The sequence below is a fragment of the Tursiops truncatus genome, chromosome 2, assembly GCF_011762595.2.
Source record: "Tursiops truncatus isolate mTurTru1 chromosome 2, mTurTru1.mat.Y, whole genome shotgun sequence".
Classification (NCBI taxonomy): Eukaryota; Metazoa; Chordata; class Mammalia; order Artiodactyla; family Delphinidae; genus Tursiops; species Tursiops truncatus.
In genome coordinates, this window is record NC_047035.1 from 122,439,071 (window position 1) to 122,464,513 (window position 25,443).

General features: G+C 41.1%; 2 protein-coding genes across 2 annotated transcripts in view; one reads left to right on the forward strand and one right to left on the reverse strand.

Moving 5' to 3' along the window:
• The window catches only part of ATP10A (ATPase phospholipid transporting 10A (putative)), a 177,729-nt gene that overhangs the window by 124,701 nt on the left and 27,585 nt on the right, over positions 1-25,443 (reverse strand).
• On the forward strand, positions 8,698-9,905 carry LOC117311132 (cysteine-rich PDZ-binding protein). Its single transcript, XM_033852056.1, has 2 exons — positions 8,698-9,081; positions 9,632-9,905. Exon 1 carries the CDS (start codon positions 8,752-8,754, stop codon positions 9,055-9,057), a length of 306 nt encoding a protein of 101 aa, XP_033707947.1. The 5' UTR covers positions 8,698-8,751; the 3' UTR covers positions 9,058-9,081; positions 9,632-9,905.

Consider the following 25,443-nt stretch of genomic DNA (forward strand, 5'->3'; position numbering starts at 1 on the left):
AACTGGGTGGTATATCCCATCTGGCGGCCGATACAGAAGTGGTCTGCCTTGGGGTCACCCACGCTGCAGACTATATGCACTTCAGGTAGATCTAGGACATGTATGGTAAACCACCTGACATAAGAAATTAATTACAAGAATTTTTTTTCCAAAAATGACAATGTGCATTGTAGAATCTAGTTTTCAAAGTCAGGGTCTTCAACTAGAGATGAAGGCTTGATGGCAGTTTCCCCATCACTTAATGCGAACTCCCTGTGATCCATGTAAGTGTTACAGAGTGGGGGCTGAGAAATGAGGAGGCCAAAGCAGGAAAACTATCCCCGAACTCCTCATCTCCTGCAAACCTTCTAATAAGACCTGCTGCCGAAAGCCCAAGGGCCTGGTTCAAGTTTCCTTAACTTTCCTGTCTGCGGTTACCTGACAGTACAGCAGCGGGGTTGCCAGGAGACGGGGTGCAGGGATGAAGGCGTGGATGAATTACCAAATGGACGATTTGAGCCTGATGTGTCTGCACTGCTTAGAATTCAAAGCTGCTGGTAGGTAGTTCAAGAGCAAGCCAATCCTCTCACCTGCATATTTTAGGGTTCCTTTAAATCTGAAGATGTTCTGGGGAATACACATCTATACTTGTTTGTTTTCAAAGTGTAACAATGCCCACAGAGCTCTGGGCACACAGACTGTTTTGCAACTTAAATATATACGATGAAACTATGATTCTATGTCCATAGGGCTTTACCTCCTACCTGCCTACAACAAGCAATGTTTGTACCACAGTCTGAAAACAGAGCAAACAGTCCTGGCCAGGACTTACGAGACGAGGTCTCCCAGGTCTGATGGAAAAGGCTTCCACAGAAAGTACCACTACTGGGATCCAGGGGGTGACCACTGGGTGGCCAGAAATTCATCTGCAAAGCCAGGGAGGTGAGGTATGCAAAGACACACCATAATTATGCCTAGAAGCCAAGTGTAGCACAGCCTTCCCTTTAACTATACAGCCTGACAGAAGCAGAGAACTAACTGCCCTGATCTGGAGTCAGAACAAGTCTCCTAGCCATGACAACAGTGTGTGTTTAAATGAGGTGGAGGACATGTGTCATCCAGCAGGGGTCACAGGTGACATGACACCACCTTAGCAGAAATTTCTTTTCACTTCACTAATTACAACCCATTAACAGCCTTAAGCCACCAGACAATGGGGTCCAGTGAGCATAGGTCCCAGAGGGGTCAGTGTGGGTGGAACACAGGAGGCGGGGAAGGCCAGCATCAGGGACACTGCAGGAGCCCAGAAGGGAGCTGCCGGGATGTCCCAGGCAGACATGGATCACTCGGGCTCTTGCAGGCTCTCTACAGATACAGAGCTGGGTGATTAAGAGGAAGAAGGCCAGAGGCAAACTTTGCTGACTGGCCAGTTCCTGGCCACAGAGAGAGGGAAGCATCCCACCAAGACATACAGCAGAGCTGGGAAAAGAAAGGAGAGGAAAAAACTAAGAGAAACAGGAGATGAAGACAGAGAGGGAAGAGAGAGGAGAAAGACAAAACGATCAGGGCAGGGCCTGGTCGTTTACAAGAAAAAAAATTTACAAGAAAAAAATTAAAAAGCCCTGGTGAGATCGTGGGGAGGAAAAGCTTCAGGGACCCAGAAACATCACAAGTGTCAGGGACACAGGGACAGTGTACACGGTCATCGGACACACGGGGACCGACATCACACCTAATCCAGCTGTACCACAGCTCACTCCGCCAGTCACTGTGTCTCCCCAGGCGCAGCCCCACTGCTCTCCACTCTGTGAGGCCGGGGAAACTGAGGCACGGGCTGGAAGATGCCAGCCGGCAGAGTGCACGGCATCATGCAGGACCTGGAGCGATGGTGATGCTTGCTCAGTGCCTGGTTCATGTTTCTCCACACCCAGCTCCTCTGAAGTGGAAACAATTTATCAGGAGACATAGCGAACATTTACAGGAGCAAAGATGACAGCTGTAGTGCCTGCCTGGCCCGCTAAGAAACTGACGCCTAGGAGTTAGTTGTTTTTTTGTTTGTTTGTCTTTTAAACAGTTTCCTTAGTTTCTGACTATCCTCTGATAAAAAGCACAGTGTCAATCACACTTTAAAAATAAGTCAGGAAACAGGAACCTCACTCAGATTCTTACCGTGTTAAAGAACACTTCTGTACTTTGGATATCATGCCCTGTGCTGAGTACAAAGCTCGATTTGTTTCTGCTTTGTAATGTAGAGTGTTATGTTCTACCACTGCTACACAATCACTTTGAGGAAACATTACTATAAAAATAAATAAGTTTCTTTTTTCATTCAAAGCGAGGGAAAATAACAAGGACGCCCTAAGCACACCCACAAACCTTTTCCAAGAACACTTGTATTTGTCCCTGGGCTGGCAAGAATGTTTTGCTGATGATATCAAAGTCCTTTAATTTATCTACGATCAATCACACTTAAACAGTGAGGAAAAAATACTCATTCTGTTCCACTTTAAATTAAAACAAGCTATTTTTTGGGTACTAGGCTGTCTTTATTTTTCTTTGAACACAGGGGAATACGCTACTCTGAGACCTGGCTGTGGAAGGGCAGCAAAATACACTATTAATCTCTGAGTTGGAGTTTTAAAAAAGACAAAGTATAATTCCATTTTCAAAACTGATCGCCAACTTCCACTTCTGACCAAGTGGAATATACAGGATTTACTCTCCACTTTGAAACAAGTAAGAAGCTGGGACAAAATACATTTTAAAAAATGGTTTTCAGGACTTCCCTGGTGGTGCAGTGGTTAAGAATCCATCTGCCAATGCAGGAGACACGGGTTCAAGCCCTGGTCTGGGAAGATCCCACATGCCACGGAGCAACTAAGCCCGTGCGCCACAACTACTTAAGTCCACGTGCCTAGAGCCCGTGCTTCGCAACAAGAGAAGCCACAACAATGAGGAGCCCGCCACTGCAACGAAGAGTAGCCCCCGCTCACCGCAACTAGAGAAAGCCTATGCACAGCAACAAAGACCCAATGCAGCCAAAAATAAATAAGTAAATAAATTTTTTAAAAAATGGTTTTCAGACACTGGACAGCAGGAAGCTGTGAGAGTGGAGCAATTGAGGTGAGCCCCACACTTGCCCTGCTTTATTGTCTGAAGGGTCTCAGGCTGCAGACAGGATGGGGAACCAGGCAGAGCCCTCAGTCTCCCCAAGCCGGTGGGGGAGAGAGCTGAGGGTCCAGGGAGACCAAGGCCGCTGCAGTTTGCGGGGCAGGGTGCCAAAAAGGGAGAGCTGCCCAAAGAGGCCAGCTGCTCTGGAGACCAACCAAGGGGCCCCTGAGCAAACAACCCAAGGCCAGGGAAAGACCCACCTGAAAAAAAGCAAAGGAAAGATCTCTGAATTTCCCAGTGGTCCAGGAATAGTGTTTGCTGTCACCAGCTAGAGTAGTAAATTTCTTAGTTCAAAGTGTACAGAAGTGTCCAACAGCTTATAAAGTAAAATTCATAACACTTGGCCTGGTGATAAAAAACCACAGGCATGCAAAGAAGAAGAAAGGTAATCAAGAAAATAAAAATCAAGCAATACAAACAGATGCAGAAATGAAACAGATGACAGAATGAGTAGGGCACTAACATAGTTGTGACAACTATAATCTGTGTGTTCAAGAAACTAGAGGAAAGATGAAATTGTTAAGTAGACATATGGAAGAGATTTAAAAAATAAAGACCCAAATCAAACTTCTAGAGTTGAAAACTACAAAGTCTGAGATGAAAAACCCACTGGATGAGATTAACGGCAGACTAGACATCTTAAAAGAAAAAAATTAATGAACTTGAAGACACAGAAATAGAAACTATCCAATATGAAAAATAGATTTAAAAAAAAGATGGGAGGGTATAAAAAGAACATCCGTAAGCTCTGGGACAACTTCTAGTAGGCTAATACATCTGAAATAGAGTCGGGGGGTGGGTGGAGGAGCAGAGAAAAATGGATGAAGAAATAATGACCAAAAATTTTCCAAATTTGATGAAAACTATAAATCACAGATTCAAAACACTCAATAAATCCCAAGTACAAGAACAAGAAGAAAACGACACCCCAGGCAAATCATATTCAAACTGCTTAAAAATCAATGACAGAGAATCATAAAAATAGAGAAAAAATACATTACGTACAGAGAAGCAAAGACAAGAATGATAAACTTGTCATTTGGAAACACCAAAGCAAAAAAGACAGTGAAGCAACACCTTCAAAGTATTGAAAGAAAAAACTGTCCACCTATAATTCTACACCCAGTGAAAACATATTTTGAAAACAAAGAAGAAATAAAGACTTCTTCAGACCTAGAAAAATGGAAAGAATTCATCCCGGGTAGACCTGTACTCTGGGAAAGGAAATGGAAACCCTTCGGGCAGAAGGAACGTCACAGCAGGTGGAAATCTGCTTGCACAGAAGTGATGACAGGCACCAGAAACGATGCCCATCACCTGGTGTCAGTAATGACGTCTGCAGATCAACGCCTTTGGGTCTGCAGTCCAAATCCTCACTTGCCCTTTTCCTCAGGACCACCCATGCCAACCCGGGCCTCATTTTCCTGCGATTTTTTTAAGTTGCTCTGGAAAATACATGTTTCCTTGTGATCCCTGAGGTTTCCACATCTTCAAGCTGGGCAGAAGGGAGTCTGTTACTTCGAAATATAAATGAATAAGCCTTCTTAAATTTCAATTAGGCCACTTTGGATTTCCCTTAAAACTATTTCTGGTTTGGGAACTTATTTTGTGTACAAAAAAGAGGAAATTCTTTTGCATTTCCATTTTTGGGGACAGACAGAAGATAAAGGCAGAGCCAGCCATATTAACCTGGTATTGTGAAGTTTGTCAGAGTCTGGGACCAATGTTCAAAAATTAATAGGAAAATGCACAAATATCTGCACTATTTGTGTAAGGTGTATACCTCCCAAACACAAAATATCCATTTGGCTTGTGAAGAATATGTATGTAAGAAGGTTCTCTCAAGAAGCTAGAACATCCTTTCAAGAAAAAAAGATATTACAGTTAAATGTTTTGCTGTTTGCTAAAATCAATTTGATTAAATTGAACTCTCTCCACCCCCTCACCCTCTACCAAGTTGACATCAAACCACTGAGCACTCAGAAGTTAAATTCCATAAAACACAAGCAGCTGTGCTCCATCAAAACAAAAACAAAAATTGACACAAATAGCTATTCACTTAACCCAATTAGTTGAGGTTATTGATCAGTTGAGATTATCAATACTCAAAATGATTAACGTAACCTCATATTCTAAACCAGGAGAAATCTGTGTGGCATTCTAGGGAGGGGACCCAGGGGAGGTGACAGGAGAACCAGAAACTGCAGCCACAGATCGGCTACTTGCACATTTAGGCCTGTTTTCTCATTTCATAACAGCATTGATTTCTCGTTGCATAAAGGAAGGATTGTGGCTCTGCAACCATCTCAAGGTTCTACTTTGGACACTTGTTAAATAGTATCTACAGAGTCAATGGCGGGCCTGTTCCATGGGAGTGTCAAGGTCTCAAACCAGTGGTCCACAATAACCTCTGCCTTCAGAGTTCAGAAAAAGAGACTTATAAAAAGACATTTATAAAAATCTTGATGTCTTCTTTGTTGTGAAACTCAGTCAGCACTGCAACTGCACAGGAACAAGGGGCACGTCTTGGGGCCAGGCTGGCCTCTGCAGCATAGTATCGTCCATCATGGGGCCTTGGTGCCTGCACAGCCTGACACCTCGGGGGGACACACCCTTCTCCCAGACGCTCCCCTCAGCCCCTCCCAACAGCTCCTCTCACTCCCAGGAGTGGCCAGGCAGGAAGAAGATGAAAACTTAAATGCACCAACTTTGTTATCTATTAGCAGATGGTCTTAACATTGCAGACAGCAAAGAAGCTTAGAGCTCACCTCTTCCAACTCTCACCCGACACACCAGGTCACCTCTCCTGGTTATTACAGGACACGGGCTAAAACCAAACTCAGGAATAAATTCTGCAAACATCCTTTATTAAGCTTATTGTAATGATTAGATTCCACACATGTGAAACGTGGCTTTTTCCAAGAAAATGATATTACGTTGGAAATGTTAAAAACAAAAGACTGGTTTTATTTATTAGCCATTTTTGAGGAAATGTTAACTTTACCAAGGAACTAGCTTCCCCTCTTAGGATGATACATTTTGCTTTACACAGGCTATTATTACCTTGTGTTTTAAATTGATGGGTCAGTTCAGTTCCAACTCTTGCAAATGAAAGGAAATTTTGCCTTTCCAATTCTAGGCTGATAATCTGAGGGTTACTCTGACAATTGTGTCTTATGGAAGGAATTTTAAGATAAGAAGGAAAACTACGTAAATCTTTTTTAAACCAGAAATTTCCATCATAGGGGATCTTATGATGGAAGACTTAAAATATTTCTAAAAGTGAGATATACCTGTTCCTTTATTATCAATAATAGTTAACATTTATAATTTAAAATGTTTGAAGTTAGTGAACAGAACTTGCAGGGCAATAAAACTTATGATGAATAAAATGACTGATCTTATGTTGCTTTTCTGGTTTTGCTTTTAAATCAAAAGTGGGAAAATATGAAAAACCAAATGAACTCAAAATTTTTCCTTTCTGTGCCTAAAGAATATAATTGGTTTTATGTAAGGCAAAATTCCAGATTTCTGTTAATGATGGGCACAGTAAAAATAAATGAATTACAGAATTTTCTTAAAAAATATGTTTTTTTAGAGTATACATTGGTTTGATATTTTCAAAAATATTGCTATGCTTTTAATATCTCTTTAAAAGGTAACTGTCAACCATGCCACAGATTTGGTTACTTCTCTCCCTAACCTGCTACGTCAAATACTATGCTACACAGTTCTGAGATAATATGACATTACGAAAAAATTTTAAGTGAGAAAAACTGATTTTTTTGTCTTATCTGTATGAATTTTTGAGGTGTGACCTATCTGCAAAGTGAAAAGATCTAAGCTCTCCACATTTAGAGTATTATTCTCATTAAGAGTAGAAAAGCCTACTATAAGAATGGGTGTGAGGGCTTCCCTTGTGGTGCAGTGGTTGAGAGTCCGTCTACTGATGCAGGGGACAAGGGTTCGTGCCCTGGTCTGGGAAGATTCCACATGCTGCGGAACGGCTGGGCCCGTGAGCCATGGCCGCTGAGCCTGCGCTCCGCAACGGGAGAAGCCACAACAGTGAGAGGCCCGCGTACCGCAAAAAAAAAAAAAGAATGGGTGTGAGAATTTCTGTTATAGCTTACTCTGGGCTACAAAAGGTGTGGGTCCCACCCTAGAATTTGATCATCTGTAGGAAAAACATTCTGCTCGAATTTTACAATCTACTAGTCTATGTAATCTATTTATAATGCAATTCTCCCTCTCTCTTTTTTTTTTTTTTTTTTAATTGCGGTACACGGGCCTCTCACTGTTGTGGCCGCTCCCGTTGCAGAGCACAGGCTCCGGACGCACAGGCTCAGCGTCCATGGCTCCCCGGCCTAGCAGCTCCGCGGCATGTGGGATCTTCCCGGACCGGGACACGAACCCGTGTCCCCTGCATCGGCGGGCGGACTCTCAACCACTGCGCCACCAGGGAAGCCCTCTCCCTCCCTCTTTTAACAAACAATGCAGTCCATAACCCACTAGAAGGTAAACCCTTATTTAAATAGATCAGTTTAATAGATCAATTTCCAACTTTGATTGCATGAAGACTATGAAAATACTATTCATTTTGGGAAATGAAAGTTCACATAACATACTTAATCTTACAAAAGTGTCTAAAAATGATGTATAAAATCATTTACTTCATAAGAACAACAACTGCCCAAATGCACACACACTACCAGCTCTTTCTTTTCTCCAAACTCTCTAGTCCACCCAGATCATAGCCGGGAGGACACTGGTCACCTCCATGGTTCAACTATCAGTTCATCTCTTCATAGATGGAAATCCAGGCGGGTGCACATTATTTGACCTTCCCAGGGTCAGAGTTCTTATCTCTAAAATGGGAACAAGACCAAATACGGCTCTTTAGAAGAAGGGTGCTAAAGAATTTGAAAGGTTATTTTTCATAATTAAATGTAGAATGCTACGATGATGATAAAGTTCTACTTGTACATTCCTTTAGATGGAATATCTAATGTATTCATTTTTGTTTTTCACTATAAATTAGTTTTAATATTCTAGTAAACTGATTTTTCATTGAATTTGCTTGAAACAATTGGAAGATTAATTTACAAACACAAAAAGCCACCTAAAAAAGCATAATTAACCTATACCATTATTTATTTGATCTTAGGTTCCATTAAAATGAACCTTAGGGATAATTTTACATTGCTAATTTATTTTTATGCAAACAATATATAAAAATAAAAGTGTTTGTTCATTATGGGATACATTTAAAGCAAACTGAAACCAAATGAAATTTTAATGTGGGAAAATATAGGACAAACATTAATATATTTATTAATAATTTTTTATTAATAAATAATTTTTAAGACAGTAAATTAATATTAAACAAATATTTTTAAACAAAAGACACTAAAGGAATAGATCATACTATAGTGGTAAATGTAAGTGGTAAATATAGTGGTAAATATAAACATATTCACATATAGATGAATATAAGTATGATAGAACTATCATGATATGATCATAATCAAAAACTTCAATGAGGTATTGTTAACTTCTTCTAGCTGCCGCTCGTCCTGCGGGTGAGGGAATCGTCGCGGAAGGATGGTGTGCGAAAAATGTGAAAAGAAACTTGGTACTGTTATCACTCCAGATACATGGAAAGATGGTGCAAGGAATACCACAGAAAGTGGTGGAAGAAAGCTGAATGAAAATAAAGCTTTGACCTCAAAAAAAGCAAGATTTGATCCATATGGAAAGAATAAGTTCTCCACTTGCAGAATTTGTAAAAGTTCTGTGCACCAGCCAGGTTCTCATTACTGCCAGGGCTGTGCCTACAAAAAGGGCATCTGCTCTATGTGTGGAAAAAAGGTTTTGGATACCAAAAACTACAAGCAAACGTCTGTCTAGATGTATTGAAGTTTCTGGCTTTCCGTATGATTTTACTTTTTGCTTGAATTTTCAAGGCATAATATAGATGTTAGAGTTACAAAATAACATGTCTTAAGACAAGTTTAAACCAGGGAAGTAGATTGGTATTCATTTTTGTGCTCTCAAGAAGTTCTGAACAGCAGCAGTGTAACTAGTTTTTGCCTTAAGTTTTTATTTTCCTTACAAACATCTTATTGAACTGGGATAAGTGACAAATTTAACGAAAAATATTTTCCCAGTTCTGTATGCACTTTTTATTTATCATTACTCATGTAATTTTTATTATCCTTTCCCTCTACTTTATAGATATTGCAAAAGTGTAAGAAGGAGGTTATTGATATTTGGCTTTGAACTTGGCATCCAGATTTGGAATTTTTCCCTCATTCCCTTTTGGTTGCATAGTTCTTAGGATCAGCAGTCCCTTAATTAATTGCAGCTTCATAAGGCATTTAAATATCTGAGATCATTATTGCTAAATAGTTCCTTAAGTAATTAGCCCAGGCCCAAATCAAACAAAAGTTGTATTTATGTTATTTTTTATTTGTTCTTGAAGCCAAAGTGCCAATATCTTTCATATGAGAATGGGAATGCAAGGAACACTCCACACAAATCCAAATGAATACACTGGATTTCAGAAAAACACACATTACACATATTACCTTGAATTCAGACCATCATGAAAGCCAGGAGAACAGTGTGCATCCATGATGATGTGTAACGAATGAATCACCATTCCTTGGGAAAGCGCTTTGAAGCAGAAACCAAACTTCTTTTTAATCTCCTCCTCTTCTCCTTCCCCCACCAAAAATAAATAGACTAAGCAAACATTTTGACTCTTTTTTTTTTTAATATATATATATAACATAGACTGCTGAAAGACTACTTTGAGGTTTCTTTTTCTTTTTAATTGAAGTAAAGTTGATTTACAATGTTGTATTAATTTCTGCTGTACAACAAGTGATTCAGTTATACATATATATACCTTCTTTTAAAAATTCTTTTCCTTTATGGTTTATCACAAGATATTGAATGCAGTTCCCTGTGCTATGCAGTAGGACCTTGTTGTTTATCCATTCTATATATAATGGTTTGCATCTGCTAACCCCAAAATCCCAATCCATTGCCCTCCCCACCCCACCCGCATTGTTTCTGTTTCTTAGATAGGCTCATTTGTGTCATATTTTAGATTCTACATATGAGTGATATATGGTATTTGTCTTTCTCTTTCTGATTTATTTCTCTTAGTATGATAATCTCTAAGTCCATCCATGTTGCTGCAAATGGCATTATTTCATTCTTTTTTGTGGCTGAGTAATATTCCATTGTATATATGTACCACATCTTTTTTATCCATTCATCTGTCCATGGACATTTCAGTTGTTTCCATGACTTGGCTGTTGTGAATAGTGCTGCTATGAGCATAGGGGTGCATGTATCTTTTTGAATTGTAGTTTTGCCTGGATATATGCCCAGGAGTGGAATTGCTAGATCATATAATAGTTCAATTTTTAGTTTTTTGAGGAACCTTTATATTGTTTTCCATAGTGGCTGCACCAACTTACATTCCCACCAACAGTGTAGGAGGGTTCCCTTTTCTCCACATTCTCTCCAGCATTTATTTGTAGACTTTTTAATGATGGCCATTCTGACCGGTGTGAGGTGGTACTTCATCATAGTTTTGATTTGCATTTCTCTAATATTTAGTGATGTTGAGCACCTTTTCTTGTGACTGTTGGCTATCTGTATGTCTTCTTTGGAGAAATGTCTTTTTAGGGTTTCTGCCCATTTTTTGATTGGGTTGTTTGTTTTTTGGTTATGGAGTTATATAAGCTGTTTGTACGTTTTGGAAATTAAGCCCTTGTTGGTCATGTCATTTGTATTCTCTCCCAGTCTGTAGGTTGTCCTTTTAATTTTGCTTATGGTTTCCTTTGTTGTACAAAAGCTTGTAAGTTTGATTAGGTACCATTTGTTTATTTTTGCTCTTATTTCTATTGTTTTGGGAGACCTTAGAAAACATTGGTACGATTTATGTCACAGAATGTTTTGCCTATGTTCTCTTCTAGGAGTTTTATAGTATCATATTTTATATTTAAGTGTTTAAGCCATTTTGAGTTTATTTTTGTGTATGATGAGAGGGTGTGTTCTAACTTCATTGATTTACATGTGGCTGTCCAACTTTCCCAACACCACTTGCTGAAGAGACCGTCTTTTTTCAATTTTAAAAAAAAAAAAAAAAAAAAAAAAAAAACTTCAATGAAAGAGCCACATGCAGTTGAACAGCATACTTCTACATCTGTAATCACTAGCTCAAAAATCTGGGGGAGGGAGCTTGTCCAAGGAAGGCAGACCATTCACAATAGCACAAAAATTACAAATGTAAAGAAATAAATTTAAAAATTACTGTGCATAATCTTTATGAAGGAAATGGCAGTGCTTTCTGAACAGCTTAAAAGGAAAACCTGGCTAATACGAGGACAACCATGGCCCTAAATGGAAACACGCTACACCATATTGATGTTGATTCTCCTTCTATCAGAGTAAGCCCAACCAAAACTCCACAGGGACATTTTTGGTGACATTTTTTCAACCCATTTATATTGGCTTGAAAATATTTCTAATATTTACATGGAAAAATAAATGGGTGAAAATACCTAAGAAAACAGTGGAGTGATTTTTCACCACCACATGTTAAAATGTTTATAAATGTGCAAAGGAATATGCAGGGTAAGACTGGTGGTCTGGAGTAAAAAAACGAAAAAAATGAATACAATGAAAGTAGGATTTTAAATTGGTGAGGAAAAAAAATGCAACAAATTCTTCTTGGAAAATTTATTATATGAAGGGAAAAACATACTTTCTACCCTCACAAAATACACTGTAAAATGTTTGAGAGAAATTAAAACAAAATCATAAGGAAAACAAAAATGAATATAAGTGACTATTTGATATTTCAGGGTTTGGAAGAACTTTATAAGTTAAAACATATAAAAAACTAAAGATTGATTGATATGACTATATGAGTTTTCAACTTTTATGTGTCAAAAACACTCAACAAAACTGAAAGTAATGATTCAGTGGGAAAAATACCTGCAACATATATGCTAGATAAAAATTAATATACATGATGGTATATGTCTATATATCTTATAAATTTAATGAAAAGTAAACAATTATTTTTTTTAAACTGGGGAAAAACAGGTGATTCAAAAGGAAACATATAGCTAGTAACACTAAGGAAATAATGTTCAACCTTACCATCAAAGAGACACAAATTGAAAATAAGAAGATGCCATTTTTGTCTGCCTTTAGGCAAAGACCAAAAATAAGCTGGGGGCCAATGTCAGTGAGGTGGGGGACCTCTGAAACTGGCACCCAGCTTATTTTTGACACTGACAATTGGGGCATCTATATTGGAAAGGCTTTTTCTTTCAGATTTCAGGAGCCCTGTAGGAATACGTCCAGCAAAAACAACAAGATTGCACAAGAATCGTATAGGAATGCATAACCCGTTAAAAAATTCATGAACAATGAAGTAAACGGTAACAATAATTAGAGCAGAAGCTTTGTAGTCTTTAAAAATCATATTTTTGCAGAATATTTCATGATACATAAAACATAATAACAAGGCAACAAACACGGAATACAAAACTATAAGTAAATGAGGACGGTAAAAGTCTATGAGTGACAGGAAAGGTTGCACATGATTGGTATTTACTTCTTTCTGAATTACTACATGTTCCAAATGATCTATAGTAAACATGTATACATTTTAGAAACATAATATTTATGTATATATGCATTAAATATGTATTATTATGTATTTATATATTCATTTGCTATTTATTTAAGTATGTACATATTTGTAAATAACATATATTGTGTGGTGCTAAGCTTCTAAAAATACTAATGATTAATGATAAAATTAATGCTATGTCATAATCTATGTTTGTTTCAGTATTACATGCAAATTTAGCCTGGCTGTGTAACTTTTGGACTTTATCATCTGACCCACGCTTTGTCCTCCTACCCCTGCTGACCAGGAACATCACAAGGACCCAATGTGCCTTTATGCATCTCACAACAAGGCTAGGAGTTAGGTAATACTCCCATTTTACAGAGAAATACAGGCTTCAAGCATCATGCCCAAATTCACATAACTAGCATCTAAGCACAGCTGGAGCCAAAACACAGGTCTGTCTAACTCCATAAGCATATTAAGACTTGTTCTCTCTCTCTCAGAACCTACAGCTTAGAAAATAATGTCAATAGGGAAAATTATCTTACATATAAGATATATGTATATCTTACATATATCTTACATATAACTATTTCCCGTCACCTTTTATACCTATACAAAGCAGTGTATTGCCAATTCATAGCTGAATCAATGTTTGAATGTTTAACTGTGGTAAACAGTTAAACTGTTTACCAGGTAAACAGTTAAACTGTTCGGGTAAACTGAATTGCTAATTCCAACCTAACATAAAAACAAATCTAGATTCCTACACAAGGTCTTTCTTACACTAGATTTTCTATCTAAAGTTGCAAATCCACCTTCATTAAGTTATGAACCATTTAACCTAAATAAGAAATCTTGATGCCTCTACAATGTGCAAACTTTCAGAAGTTAACCAAATATTTAAAGAAACTCACTTTTTACATATTCTAGTAGACTTTAAAGTTTACAAACCTCAAGAGTGAAAGAGGGGCTTCACTGGTGTCGCAGTGGTTAAGAATCGGCCTGCCAATGCAGGGGACACGGGTTCGGGCCCTGGTCCGGGAAGATCCCACATGCTGCGGAGCAACTCAACCTGTACATCACAACTACTGAAGCCCACGGACCACAACTACTGAAGCCCACGCACAGCAACAAAGAGTAGCCCCTGCTCGCCACAACTAGAGAAAGGCCACACGCAGCAACGAAGACCCAACACAGCCAAAAATAAATAAATAAAATAGGGATTTCCCTTGTGGTGCAGTGGTTAAGAATCTGCCTGCCAATGCAAGGGACACAGGTTCGAGCCCTGGTCCGGGAAGATCTCACATGCCATGGAGCAACTAAGCCCGTGCGCCACAACTACTGAGCCTGCACTCTAGAGCCTGCAGGCCACAACTAATGAGTCCCGTGCCACAACTACTGAAGCCCACGCACCTAGAGCCCATGCTCTACAACAAGAGAAGCCACCACAATTAGAAGCCCGCGCACTGCAATGAAGAGGAGCCCCCGCTCGCCGCAACTAGAGAAAGACCACACGCAGCAACAAAGACCCAATGCAGGGCTTCCCTGGTGGCGCAGTGGTTGAGAGTCCACCTGCCGATGCAGGGGACATGGGTTCGTGCCCCGGTCTGGGAAGATCCCACATGCCGCGGAGTGTATAGGCCCATGAGCCATGGCTGCTGGGTCTGCGCATCTGGAGCCTGTGCTCTGCAACAGGAGAGACCACAACACTGAGAGGCCTGCGTACTGTAAAAAAAAAAAAAAAAAAAAAAAAAAAAACCCAACACAGCCAAAAATAAATAATTAAAAATAAATTAAATAAATAAATAAATAATTTTTTTAAGAAAGAGTGAAGAAGTTGAGGTTTGAGTTTGGAAAAGCCTATAATATTTTTAAATGAATGGAGAGCTTAACAGTTTTTTAAAAAACCTAGCTTTAATGGTATGCATTAGCAACAGAAAAAAAAACTCTTCTGCATCTCTATTATATACTAGTAACAATATTAGTAATAATAATAGTAACAGACAACTGTTTACTCTTACAGTTTATGAGGAATTTTCACACACATAACCTCATTATCACACAGCATTGTCAGAAGAGTTATATTGTACCCATTGAATAGAGGCCAGAAAGGCAAAGTCACCTGAAAGCTTGAGGAATTCCACCAGGTGTCCTCCTGTGGGGTCAGTGCCTTTACACAGGCATTCTTCCTTCTTAAACTCAGAAATTCATAATATTGTATTTCAAATGCTTAAACTAAAGTGACTAGACCAACTGTTCCAAGTACAAGATTTTTCCAAGGAAGTTACTACACAAATTTATTCAGAGCACAAAAAACATTGCTTGAATTAATTCAACTATCACTTATCCTTAATTTCTATAAGGTAAGCAAAAAAAAATTGCCACGGCATAACATAGCTCACAATCCAAACATTCCGATGAATTTATTCTTGACAATAGAGCTTTGAAAATAACCATGTGGTAATAAGCAAACTTTAAGCTAACATCTTTCCCAATTCCAACTTCAATTCTTTATCAAAAATAATTCATTTAATATAGCTACTTTATTATATTCCAGAGGTTGGCAAACTTTTTCTTCAGGGGGCCTGACTAAATTTGTTAGGCTTTGCAGGCCATAAGATCTCTTTCCTATTAACTTAACTCTGCCACGGGAGCACAAAGCAGCCACAGATAATATGTAACACACAAATGGTACTCAAAATGGAGTTAGGTTAGCTATATTAATATTAGACAAAATAGACTTAGAACAAAAGCTGGTACTAAAGATAAAGGATATTTTATAATGATAAAAGGGTTAATCTGTCAGGAAGTCGTATAATTATAAACATAAATGCACCTAACAACAGGGTCCAAAACTTATGAAGAAAAACTGACAGACCTGAAGGATGAAACAGACAATTAAACAGTAAGAGTTGGAGACTCCAATAACTTACTTTCAATAATGAATAGAACTAGCAGAAAATCAGTAAAGAAATAGAAGACTTGACAATAGTATAAATGAACTAGACCTAAGAAACAACTACAGAACATGCCACCCAACAACAGAATACACATCTTCCCAAGTGCACATGGGATGCTCTGCAGCACTGACCATAGAACAGGTCATACAACAAGACTCTATATGTTTAAAGGATGGATATCATACCAACTATGTTTTCTAACCACAATGGAATGAACTTAGAAATCAATAACAGATGCAAACTTGGAGAACACAAACACATGTAGACATTAAACAATACACTCATCTTTTTTCAACTGAAGTATCATTGATTTACAATGTTGGGTTAGTTTCAGTTATACAGCAAAAGTGATTCAGTTTTATATGTACATATATTCTTTTTCAGATTCTTTTCCATTATAGTCATTATAAGATATTGAATATAGTTCCCTATGCTATACAGTAGGCCCTTGTTGTTTATCTATTTTATATATAGTAGTATGTATGTGTTAATCCCAAACTCCTAATTTATCCTTCCCCCTCCTTTCCCCTTTGGTAACCATAAATTTATTTTCTATGTCTGTGAATCTGTTTCTGTTTTGTATTTTTGTCTGTTTCTGTTCATTTGTATTATATTTTAGATTCCACATATAAGTGATATCATATGATATTTGTCTTTCTCTGACTTGCCTAGTATGATAATCTCTAGGTCCATTCATGTTGCTGCAGGTGGCATATGTCATTCTTGTTATGGCTGAGTAATATTCCATTGTATATACCACATCTGCTTTATCCATTCATCTGTCAATGGACATTTAGGTTGTTTCTATATCTTGGTTATTGTAAACAGTGCTGCTACAAACATGGGGGTGTATGTATCTTTTAAAATTAGAGTTTTCTCTGGATATAGGCCCAGGAGTGGGATTGCTGAATCATATGGTAAATCTATTTTTATTCTTTTAAGGAACCTCCATACTGTTCTCCAAATTGGCTGTACCAATTTACATTCCCACCAACAATGTAGGAGGGGGTTCCCTTTTTTCCACATTCTCTCCAATATTTATTATTTATAGACTTTTTGATGATGGCCGTTCTGACTGGTGTGAGGTGATACTGCATTGTAGTTCTGAGTTGCATTTCCCTAATAATTAGTGATGTTGAGCAACTTTTCATGTGCCCATTGGCCATTTGTATGTCTTCTTTGGAGAAATGTGTATTCAGGCCTTCTGCTCATTCTTTGATTGGGTTGTTTGTTTATTTGATATTGTGTTGTATGAGTTGTTTGTATATCTTGTAAATTAAGCTCATGTCAGTTGGTCGCATTGTTTGAAAATATTTTCTCCCATTCAGTCGGTTGTCTTTTTGTTTTGTTTATGGCTTCCTTTGCTGTGCAAAAGCTTATAAGTTTGACTACGTCCCATTTGTTTATTTTTGCTTTTATTTCTTTTGCTTTGGGAGACAGACCTAAGACAACATTGGTATGTCAGAAAATGTTTGGTCTATATTCTCTTCTAGGAGTTTTATGGTGCCATGTCTTATATTTAAGTCTTTAAGCCATTTTGAGTTTATTTTTGTGTAAGAAGTGAGGGAGTGTTCTAATTCCACTGATTTACATGAAGAGACTGATGTTCTTTTCTCCGTTGTGTATTATTGCCTCCTTTGTGGAAGATTAATTGACCATAGGTGTGTAGGTTTATTTCTGGGCTCTCTATTCTGTTCCCTTGATCCATATGTCTGTTTTTGTGCCAATACCATGTTGTTTTGATTACCATAGCTTTGTAGTGTAGTATTGTCTGAAGTCTGGGAGGGTTAAGCCTCCAGCTTTGTTTTTTCCTCGGGACTGCTTTGGCGATTCTGGGTCTTTTGTGGTTTCATGTGAATTTTAGGATTATTTGTTCTAGTTCTGCGAAAAATGTCATGGGTAATTTGATAGGGATTGCGTTAAATCTGCAGATTGCTTTGGTTAGTATGGCCATTTTAACAATATTAATTCTTCCAACCCAAGAGCATGGGCTATCTTTCCATTTCTTTGAACCATCTTCATTTTCCTTTATCAATATCTTATAGTTCTCAGCATATAAGTCTTCCACCTCCTTGATGAGATTTATTCACAGATATTTTTTGTTTGACATAATTTTAAAAGGGATTTTTTTTCTTCCTCTTTCTGATATTTCATTAGTGTAAAGAAATACAACAGATTTCTGTTTGTTAATCTTGTATCCTGCTACCTTGCTGAATTTGTTTATCAGTCTAACAGTTTTTGTGTGGAGTCTTTAGGGTTTTCTGTATATAGTATCAGGTCATTTGCATGTAATGACTCTTCCAATTTGGATACATTTTATTTCTTTTTCTTGGCTGATTACTGTGGCTAGAACTTCCAATACTATGCTGAACAGAAGTAGTGAGAGTGGGCATCATTGTTACAGATTTTAGCAGGAAGGCTTCCAGCTTTTCATTGTTGAGTATTATGCTAGCTGTGGGTTTGTCAGAAATAGCTTTAATTATATTGAGATCTGCTCCCTCTATATCCACTTTGGTGAGAGTTTTTAATCATGAAAACACATACATATGTGGACATTAGACAACAGACTCTTGAATAATCAATGGATCAAAGAGGAAAATCACAAAGGATATTAGAAAATACTTTGAGGGCTTCCCTGGTGGCGCAGTGGTTAAGAATCTGCCTGCCAATGCAGGGGACACAGGTTAGATCCCTGGTCCGGGAAGATCCCGCATGCCGTGGAGCAGCTAAGCTCGTGAGCCACAACTACTAAGCCTGCACTCTAGAGCCTGTGAGCCACAACTACTGAAGTCTGCACACCTAGAGCCCATGCTCTGCAACAAGAGAAGCCACTGCAATGAGAAGCCCATGCACCGCAACAAAGAATAGCCCCTCCTTGCCACAAGTAGAGAAAGCCCACATGCAGCAACGAAGACCCAACGCAGCCATTAAATAAATAAATAAACAATTTTTAAAAAGAAAATACTTTGAGATTAATGCAAACAAAAACACAACACACCAAAGCTTACAGAATGTGGCTAAAAGAGGCCTAAAACAGAGGGGAATTTAACATGCTATATTAAGTATCATTTGTACTGGTTTTTTCAATTATAAGTACTCCCATGGAATTATCAATAAAAGTATTTTTAAATATACTTTAATAAATACATTAATATTCCAAGAAATGAATGTACTATAATATCTAACCATTATGCTAATTTAGCAGCATTTAAGTTGTGTTCTATTTTTGCTGTTGTACAAACTATCTTTGGACACTTTAATCTGTGACTGCATTAAAGATTATTTTCTCAGGATAGATTTATAGAAATGGAACATTCACTCAAAAGGTAGGTATTTCTATGGCTGGCGATACCTAGCAATCTTCTGTTCATTGTGTATGAAGCCATGTCCAGCATCTTACACATGCTGGAAATGTGTGGGAGAAGGAACAGTGGCAGATGTTGTGATTCCACTGTGCTCGTGAGAACCAACACGGGGAGCAGGGGAGAGGAAGACAGTTGTAATCCTTTCTTTCCCATTTTTCTTGCAATAACACAAGTATGTCCAAAGAGTGCTTTTTTTAAAAAAAAATCATTATTTATATTTTGGCTGCATTGGGTCTTCACTGCTGCATGCAGGCTTTCTCTAGTTGTGGCAAGCGGGAGCTACTCTTCATTGCTGTGCACAGGCTTCTCATGGCGGTGGCTTCTCTTGTTGCGGAGCACGGGCTCTAGGCGTGCGGGTTTCAGTAGTTGTGGCATGCTGGCTCAGTAGTTGTGGCTCACAGGCTCTAGAGCACAGGCTCAGTAGTTGTGGCTCACGGGCTTAGTTGCTCCAGGGCACGTGGGATCTTCCTGGACGAGGGCTCGAACCCATGTCCCCTGCATTGGCAGGTGGATTCTTAACCACTGTGCCACCAGAGAAGTCCCAGAGTGCTTTTTTTATAACGGAATTTTTACAAAGCTTGGCCACACCTTGTCTGGAAGGAGGGGAAGGTGTCAGTTCAGGTACCTTCATGGCAGGTAGTGATGTCACCAAGGAGGAGGGCAACCCCTGAAAGCATCCAAGGAGCAATGCTACCAGGACTTTGCATCCTTTTAACCTAACGTTATGCTGAGGAGGAAGTGTCAGCTCCATTTTAAAGATTAGTAAAAACGAGGCCCCCAGTAAAGTCTTAAATAGGTGAGGCAATGGTTAATGAGCATTGTGACATTATTTGTTCTTTAAAATATACCTTATGTACGTATGCCTTGAGCATGTTTAGGAGGCAGGTGTGCTCCCCTCGAGGGGCCAGGTGTGCAGCCAAGCTCTTGCTCCTGTGGAGTTCACACTCTAATGGGGGGCGGGGGGGGGGGTGCTGCAAAACAACCAACAGTGGACTGTGGTGAGCGGTGCCAGAATAAACAGAGCAGGATGCAGGGAAGGGCTCCCTGAGGACACAACACTGGAACCCAGATGTGGATGACACTGTGTGGGACAAGCCAGGGAGCGTGGGGAAGGTTCCAGAAAGGGCAGCTGCCCAGGGCCCTGAAGTGGGCACAGCCTGGAGGCCAATGTGGGGTGGGTGGTGGGATGTGTGGTGGGGGCGAGGACAGGAGGGAGGGAGACAGGCAGCAGCCAGCTTGGTAAAGAGCCCCTGTGGCCAGGAGAGGGCTTTGGGTCTTCCTCCGGGTGGGAGGGGAGGCAGGGAGGCTTCTGAGCGGAAGCCTGTGAGATCTGCTTTAGGTTGTAAGGCATCACTGCTGGGTAGAGGGTATGTGGTGCGCGCTGGGGGCAGGGGCAGAAGCAGAGGCCAGCTGGGTCAGTGGACGTGGAGGGGTGACAAGTGAGGGACGCAGGGAGGGAAAACCATCTGGAGCTAGGATCCATCTATGAAGTGAAGGGGAGTGAGGACAGCCCCGCCCCCTCCACAGCACAAGCACATCAGAGGCTTAACTGCAGGAGAGGCAGTGCCCACAGGCAGCGCCTGGCACCGTGCCCCATCCTCCCTGTCACTTCACTCAGCATATGTCCCCAGATGCCACACCTCTGTTCTACTAATGGGCATCGTTCTGTGGAACCCCTCCCCTTCTCTCACTGTGGGTTGAGGGTCCTTGGTCCAGAACTCTAAGTCTATAATTTTCCCACATCCAAGAAAACATGACACTACAAGATTACCTCTTTTTGTTTTCATTATTAGACCCTTTTAAAATATTACCTTTAGGAAGCTTGTCACCTGATGAAACCTTCAGTATCTAAGAGCTTATGGGAGTCAACTTTCAAATCTAAGGAATCCATTTCCTCAGATGCACAAAAGATACCAGAAAACAGTTGGCCGAGCTGACAGTGCTCTCAGAGGAGCATCCACCCTCCTCCAGCTTCATGGCTTTGCCATGTGCCAGGCTCCCTGCATCCGACAGCCCATCCGCATCACTAGAAGCTAGAACTGTAATTAGGGTGCATGACGAATCCACAGTGAAATGCAGCCAGACTTCCTACCCACCCACCACTCCCCCCACAGACAGGCTGCACCCTGGGCCCGACCCAGCACCCTCCACTGTGTCTGGACGTCTGGAAGCACTGCCCACACCCACTCCCTCCTCTGGAAGCTCAGCTCATTCCAAAGCTGCGTGTGGCTTGGGCTGCGGGGACCCACCCATACAAGGTACTCAATGCAATTACACGCCGTTGGGCCATGACCGTAACTGCAGTGTGTTCTGTGTATTTATGCTCCCTCCAAAAAACGTCACATTTATTCATGGACACAGTTAATCTCCTTGATAATATTTTCCAGGGGAATGCTATGGGCAGGCAATTCCTAATACGGGAGGGAACCACTTTCGGGAGTTCTCTAAAAACACACGTCAGTGTGTAGAGATGTGAAAGCAAAGCTGACCCAGCAACATCCTCAAAATACTTGGCAATCAGAGTGTCTTCAAGGATTTTTTCCAAATACCATATGAATTAATGCACCGCGTTTTCTGAGTTTCTATTTATCTACAATCTCTTAACTGAGCCATATGACGTGCCAGGCGCTGTGCCAGGCATGGGGAGCCAGGGACCATGAGCCAGACTCTCCCTGCACTGAAAGCACCACCTCACTGCCTGATCAGGTGAAGACACAGAAGACAAGCACAGCCAGAGATCTCCAAAGAGCCACACCACCCTCGGCTCTTAACAACTCATTATTTACCACCTAAATGGAATCCTTTACAAACAGAAAACCAACAAACCTTGCCAACAGAGACAAGTGTCAGTAAGTGACTACATCAATTACACTGTGATGAACAGTGTCCTCAAAAGCCATGTCCACCCAGAACCTCAGAGCACAACCTTATTTGGAAATAGGGTCTTTGTAAGTTAACATGAGGCCACACTGGAAAAGGATGGGTGCTAATCCACGGACTGCTGTCCTTTGTAAAGAAAACAGAGACTCACACAGAGAGAAGACAGCCCTGGTAAGAAGAAGATAAAAGCTGAAGCCATGCAGCTACAAGCCAAGGAAAACCACGGATGGCCAGCAGCCACCAGGAGCTACATGAAGCAAGGCTCCCTCGAGCCTTCAGGGTGAGCACGGACCTGCCAACAGCTGCATTTCACGCTTCTGGCCCCCAGAACTGTGAGAGAATAAATTTCCATTGTTTTAAGCCACCCGGTTTGTGTCCAAACTACCAAAGCCACAGTGGAGAGTTGAGCTCCACTTCCTATGCTGACAGAGACCCTGTTTCAGCAGGGCACAGACGTCACAAAAACAGGAGACACTCTGGGTCCGTCACAGGGATTCCACACTGGCATCTTTACATCCCAGGTTGCTGATGGGCAGATTCCATTTTTTGTTTTACGATCATGGGAACTATTTCAGATGGATTCTAGGTTTTTTCCAAGCGCTTATCCTTTGCATCCGAGTCACTCTCCTTTCATGTACTACATGTAAAGCAGAAAAGTAAAACAAAAACGGGCAACCACCAGCCTTCTGCCTAGAGAGGAAATTAAAAGAGCACAACGCACACGTGCATGCTGGCCACGCTCCCCAAAGACCTCACGGAATGGAATACCCCTGTCTCTAGAGAATGGAAACCTGCTTCCACAGCAGCCAAGGTGGACCGGTTAGAGGCCAGTTCAGGCTGACTTGCCTGTAGGATCCTCAATTTTATTTTCTGAAGAGTCACTTGCCAGTAGAGTACCGCTACCAAACATTTCTTTTCACTTTGGAGTCAAAATTTAAAAAGAAAAAATATAAAAGGAATCCCTGCTCTGTGGCCCCCCTAACCCCCACAGGGGCAACACCCCCAGAAGTGGCTCCCCTCTGTGTCAGGGCAGGGACATGGGTACTCAGTCACCAACATCAGCAGCTGCTTCCGGGGCTGCAGGAGTCAGTGCAGCCTTTAAGGCAGGAACACAATCCCGGAGTCTTGGGCATCCCGCCCTCCCTCCCTCCCAATCCCTTCCCATTTTTTCTTCCCCCGCAGCTCCTTATGTTATTCCTGCTCCACATTTCCCAGTGGATCCCTTCATTTCTTCCTCTCTTTCTGCACCCTTTTCTCTTCGCTAATTCTATTCCCTTTCTAACTTCCTTCCAGAGGGCTGTCTGAACCAACTACCCCATAAGTGTGGTGGCAAAAGAAACACGCCCTGACCACAGAGGTGGCAGTGCCATCAAAGAAAGAAGCGTTTAAGGCTCATGGCGTGGGCTGAATTACTGTAGACGTCACTAACACAAGGCAACCAAGTGCAGACACATTTTATTAAACTCCTGCCTACCTATTCAAACACTAAGACATCCTCAAGGCCCTCGCAAACCCCACTTCCTCCAGGAAGCCATCTTGGGCAGTGCAGCCAGGGCTGACCATCCCCCCTATCCTCTCAGACAGCTATGTAATTAATTAGTGCCAACTATGTGCCAGGAACTGTCCTACATATATTGTAGTACTGGCTCACGTGAGCTGGTCTCCATAGCAACCCTAGGAAATGGGTACCATCATCACCCTTGATTCACAGAGGAGGAGAGTGAGGGCAGAAGTCACTTGCAAAGAACCACACTTCTAGAAAGGCCATCTCTGTGAGCACCTGTCCCTCTGACTCGGCTGTAAGCCCCTTAAAGACAAGGGCCAATGTTTCACCTTTGTGTCCACAGAACATCTGCAACTGGGCTTCATACGCGTAGATGATGATGCTGACTTGAGGAACAAAAAGGAAAGGTATAAACTGCAATGCTCTTTAAGCTCTAAGATCTTATTATCTAAAACAGATGGGCACCAATGGGTACAGGACCAGAAACTGTGCACACTCACAGTCACTTGGGTGGAAGTTACCTGTCTGCTCCCATTCAGCAGGGGGGTCCTAGGAAACAGCTGAGGATAGGGGGCAGGCTTTGGGCAAACTGAAGGGGGAACACACAGCAGACCTGGCTAAAAGGGGAGCCGGCAGGAGGGAAGATGGGCAGGGGAGGGCTAAACTAGGTGATGATGCTCTTAGAAGAAAGAGGCTGGCTGGGGGCACTGCCCTTGGGCAGTGTGGAGGTCAAGAGGAGGGAGAAAGCTGATGGCACCAGTGTTCTCAGGCCTGTGCTCCAACTTCAGCAAGCGGCAGTACCAAACACAGAAGACAGCACCCACCCCAGAGTCTGATTCAGTAGGTGGGGGACAGGGCATTACAATGTGAACCTCTAACAAGTTCCAAGGTGATGCTGATGATGCTGGTCCAGGGACCACACTTTGAAAACCACTGCGCTAGGGATTTCTAGCCATAACTTTAGCAGAAGTTGTTCCAGTGTTTCTATGACATACCACACTGGTGTCTGTCGTTATACCCCACATTTAGTCAAGTTAAAACTGGGTCTGCTTTGGTCTCTGAGTTCAAACAGTATAGGTCCAGCTGCTTTCCAGAAAAGAGGTACCTTCCAGTTGCCACTAGCCTTCCTTAAGAGACCTCATTCTACTCTGCCTGCAAAAGAATAAACCAGCGGGAAGCAAGTTTGTTTTCCTGCGATGGCTGCAAACCAAGGCAGTAAAGGGGAAGTGGAGAAGAGGAAATATTCACCTAGGGAAGCAAATACACTCGGAAAAAGCACCTCTCCAGCTGATTCTGATATGGTCTCCCCAGGAGGGCTTCCCCCACCCCACCCCCCACCTATACAGCTAAGAAAGCTAGTTTGAATGGATTAATGTATACGGCAGTAAGACTCATTGTTTTATTAAAAACTCAGACATACTGAGATTTTTAAAATAAATTTATTTATAGATTTATTGATTTTTGGCTGCATTGGGTCTTCGTTGCTGCACGCGGGCTTTCTCTAGTTGCAGCGAGCGGGGGCTACTCTTCGTTGCAGAGCATGGGCTTCTCACTGAGGTGGCTTCTCTTCTTGCGGAGCACAGGCTCTAGGCGCGCAGGCTTTAGTAGTCGTGGCACGTGGGCTTCAGTAGTTGTGGCTTGCGGGCTCTAGAGCACAGGCTCGTAGTTATGGTGAACGGGCTTAGTTGCTCCGCGGCATGTGGGATCTTCCTGGACCAGGGCTTGAACCCGTGTCCCCTGCACTGGCAGGCAGATTTTTATCCACTGCGCCATCAGGGAAGTCCCATACTGAGATTTGTAACGTTAGTAAATCTCATTAGATATGAAATGGCCTTCAACTTTCAGAGAAATGGTGGTTTTGATAGGAATTATTTTGTCACATGGTTACCCTTAAGTAATTGAGAGTAAGAAAATATG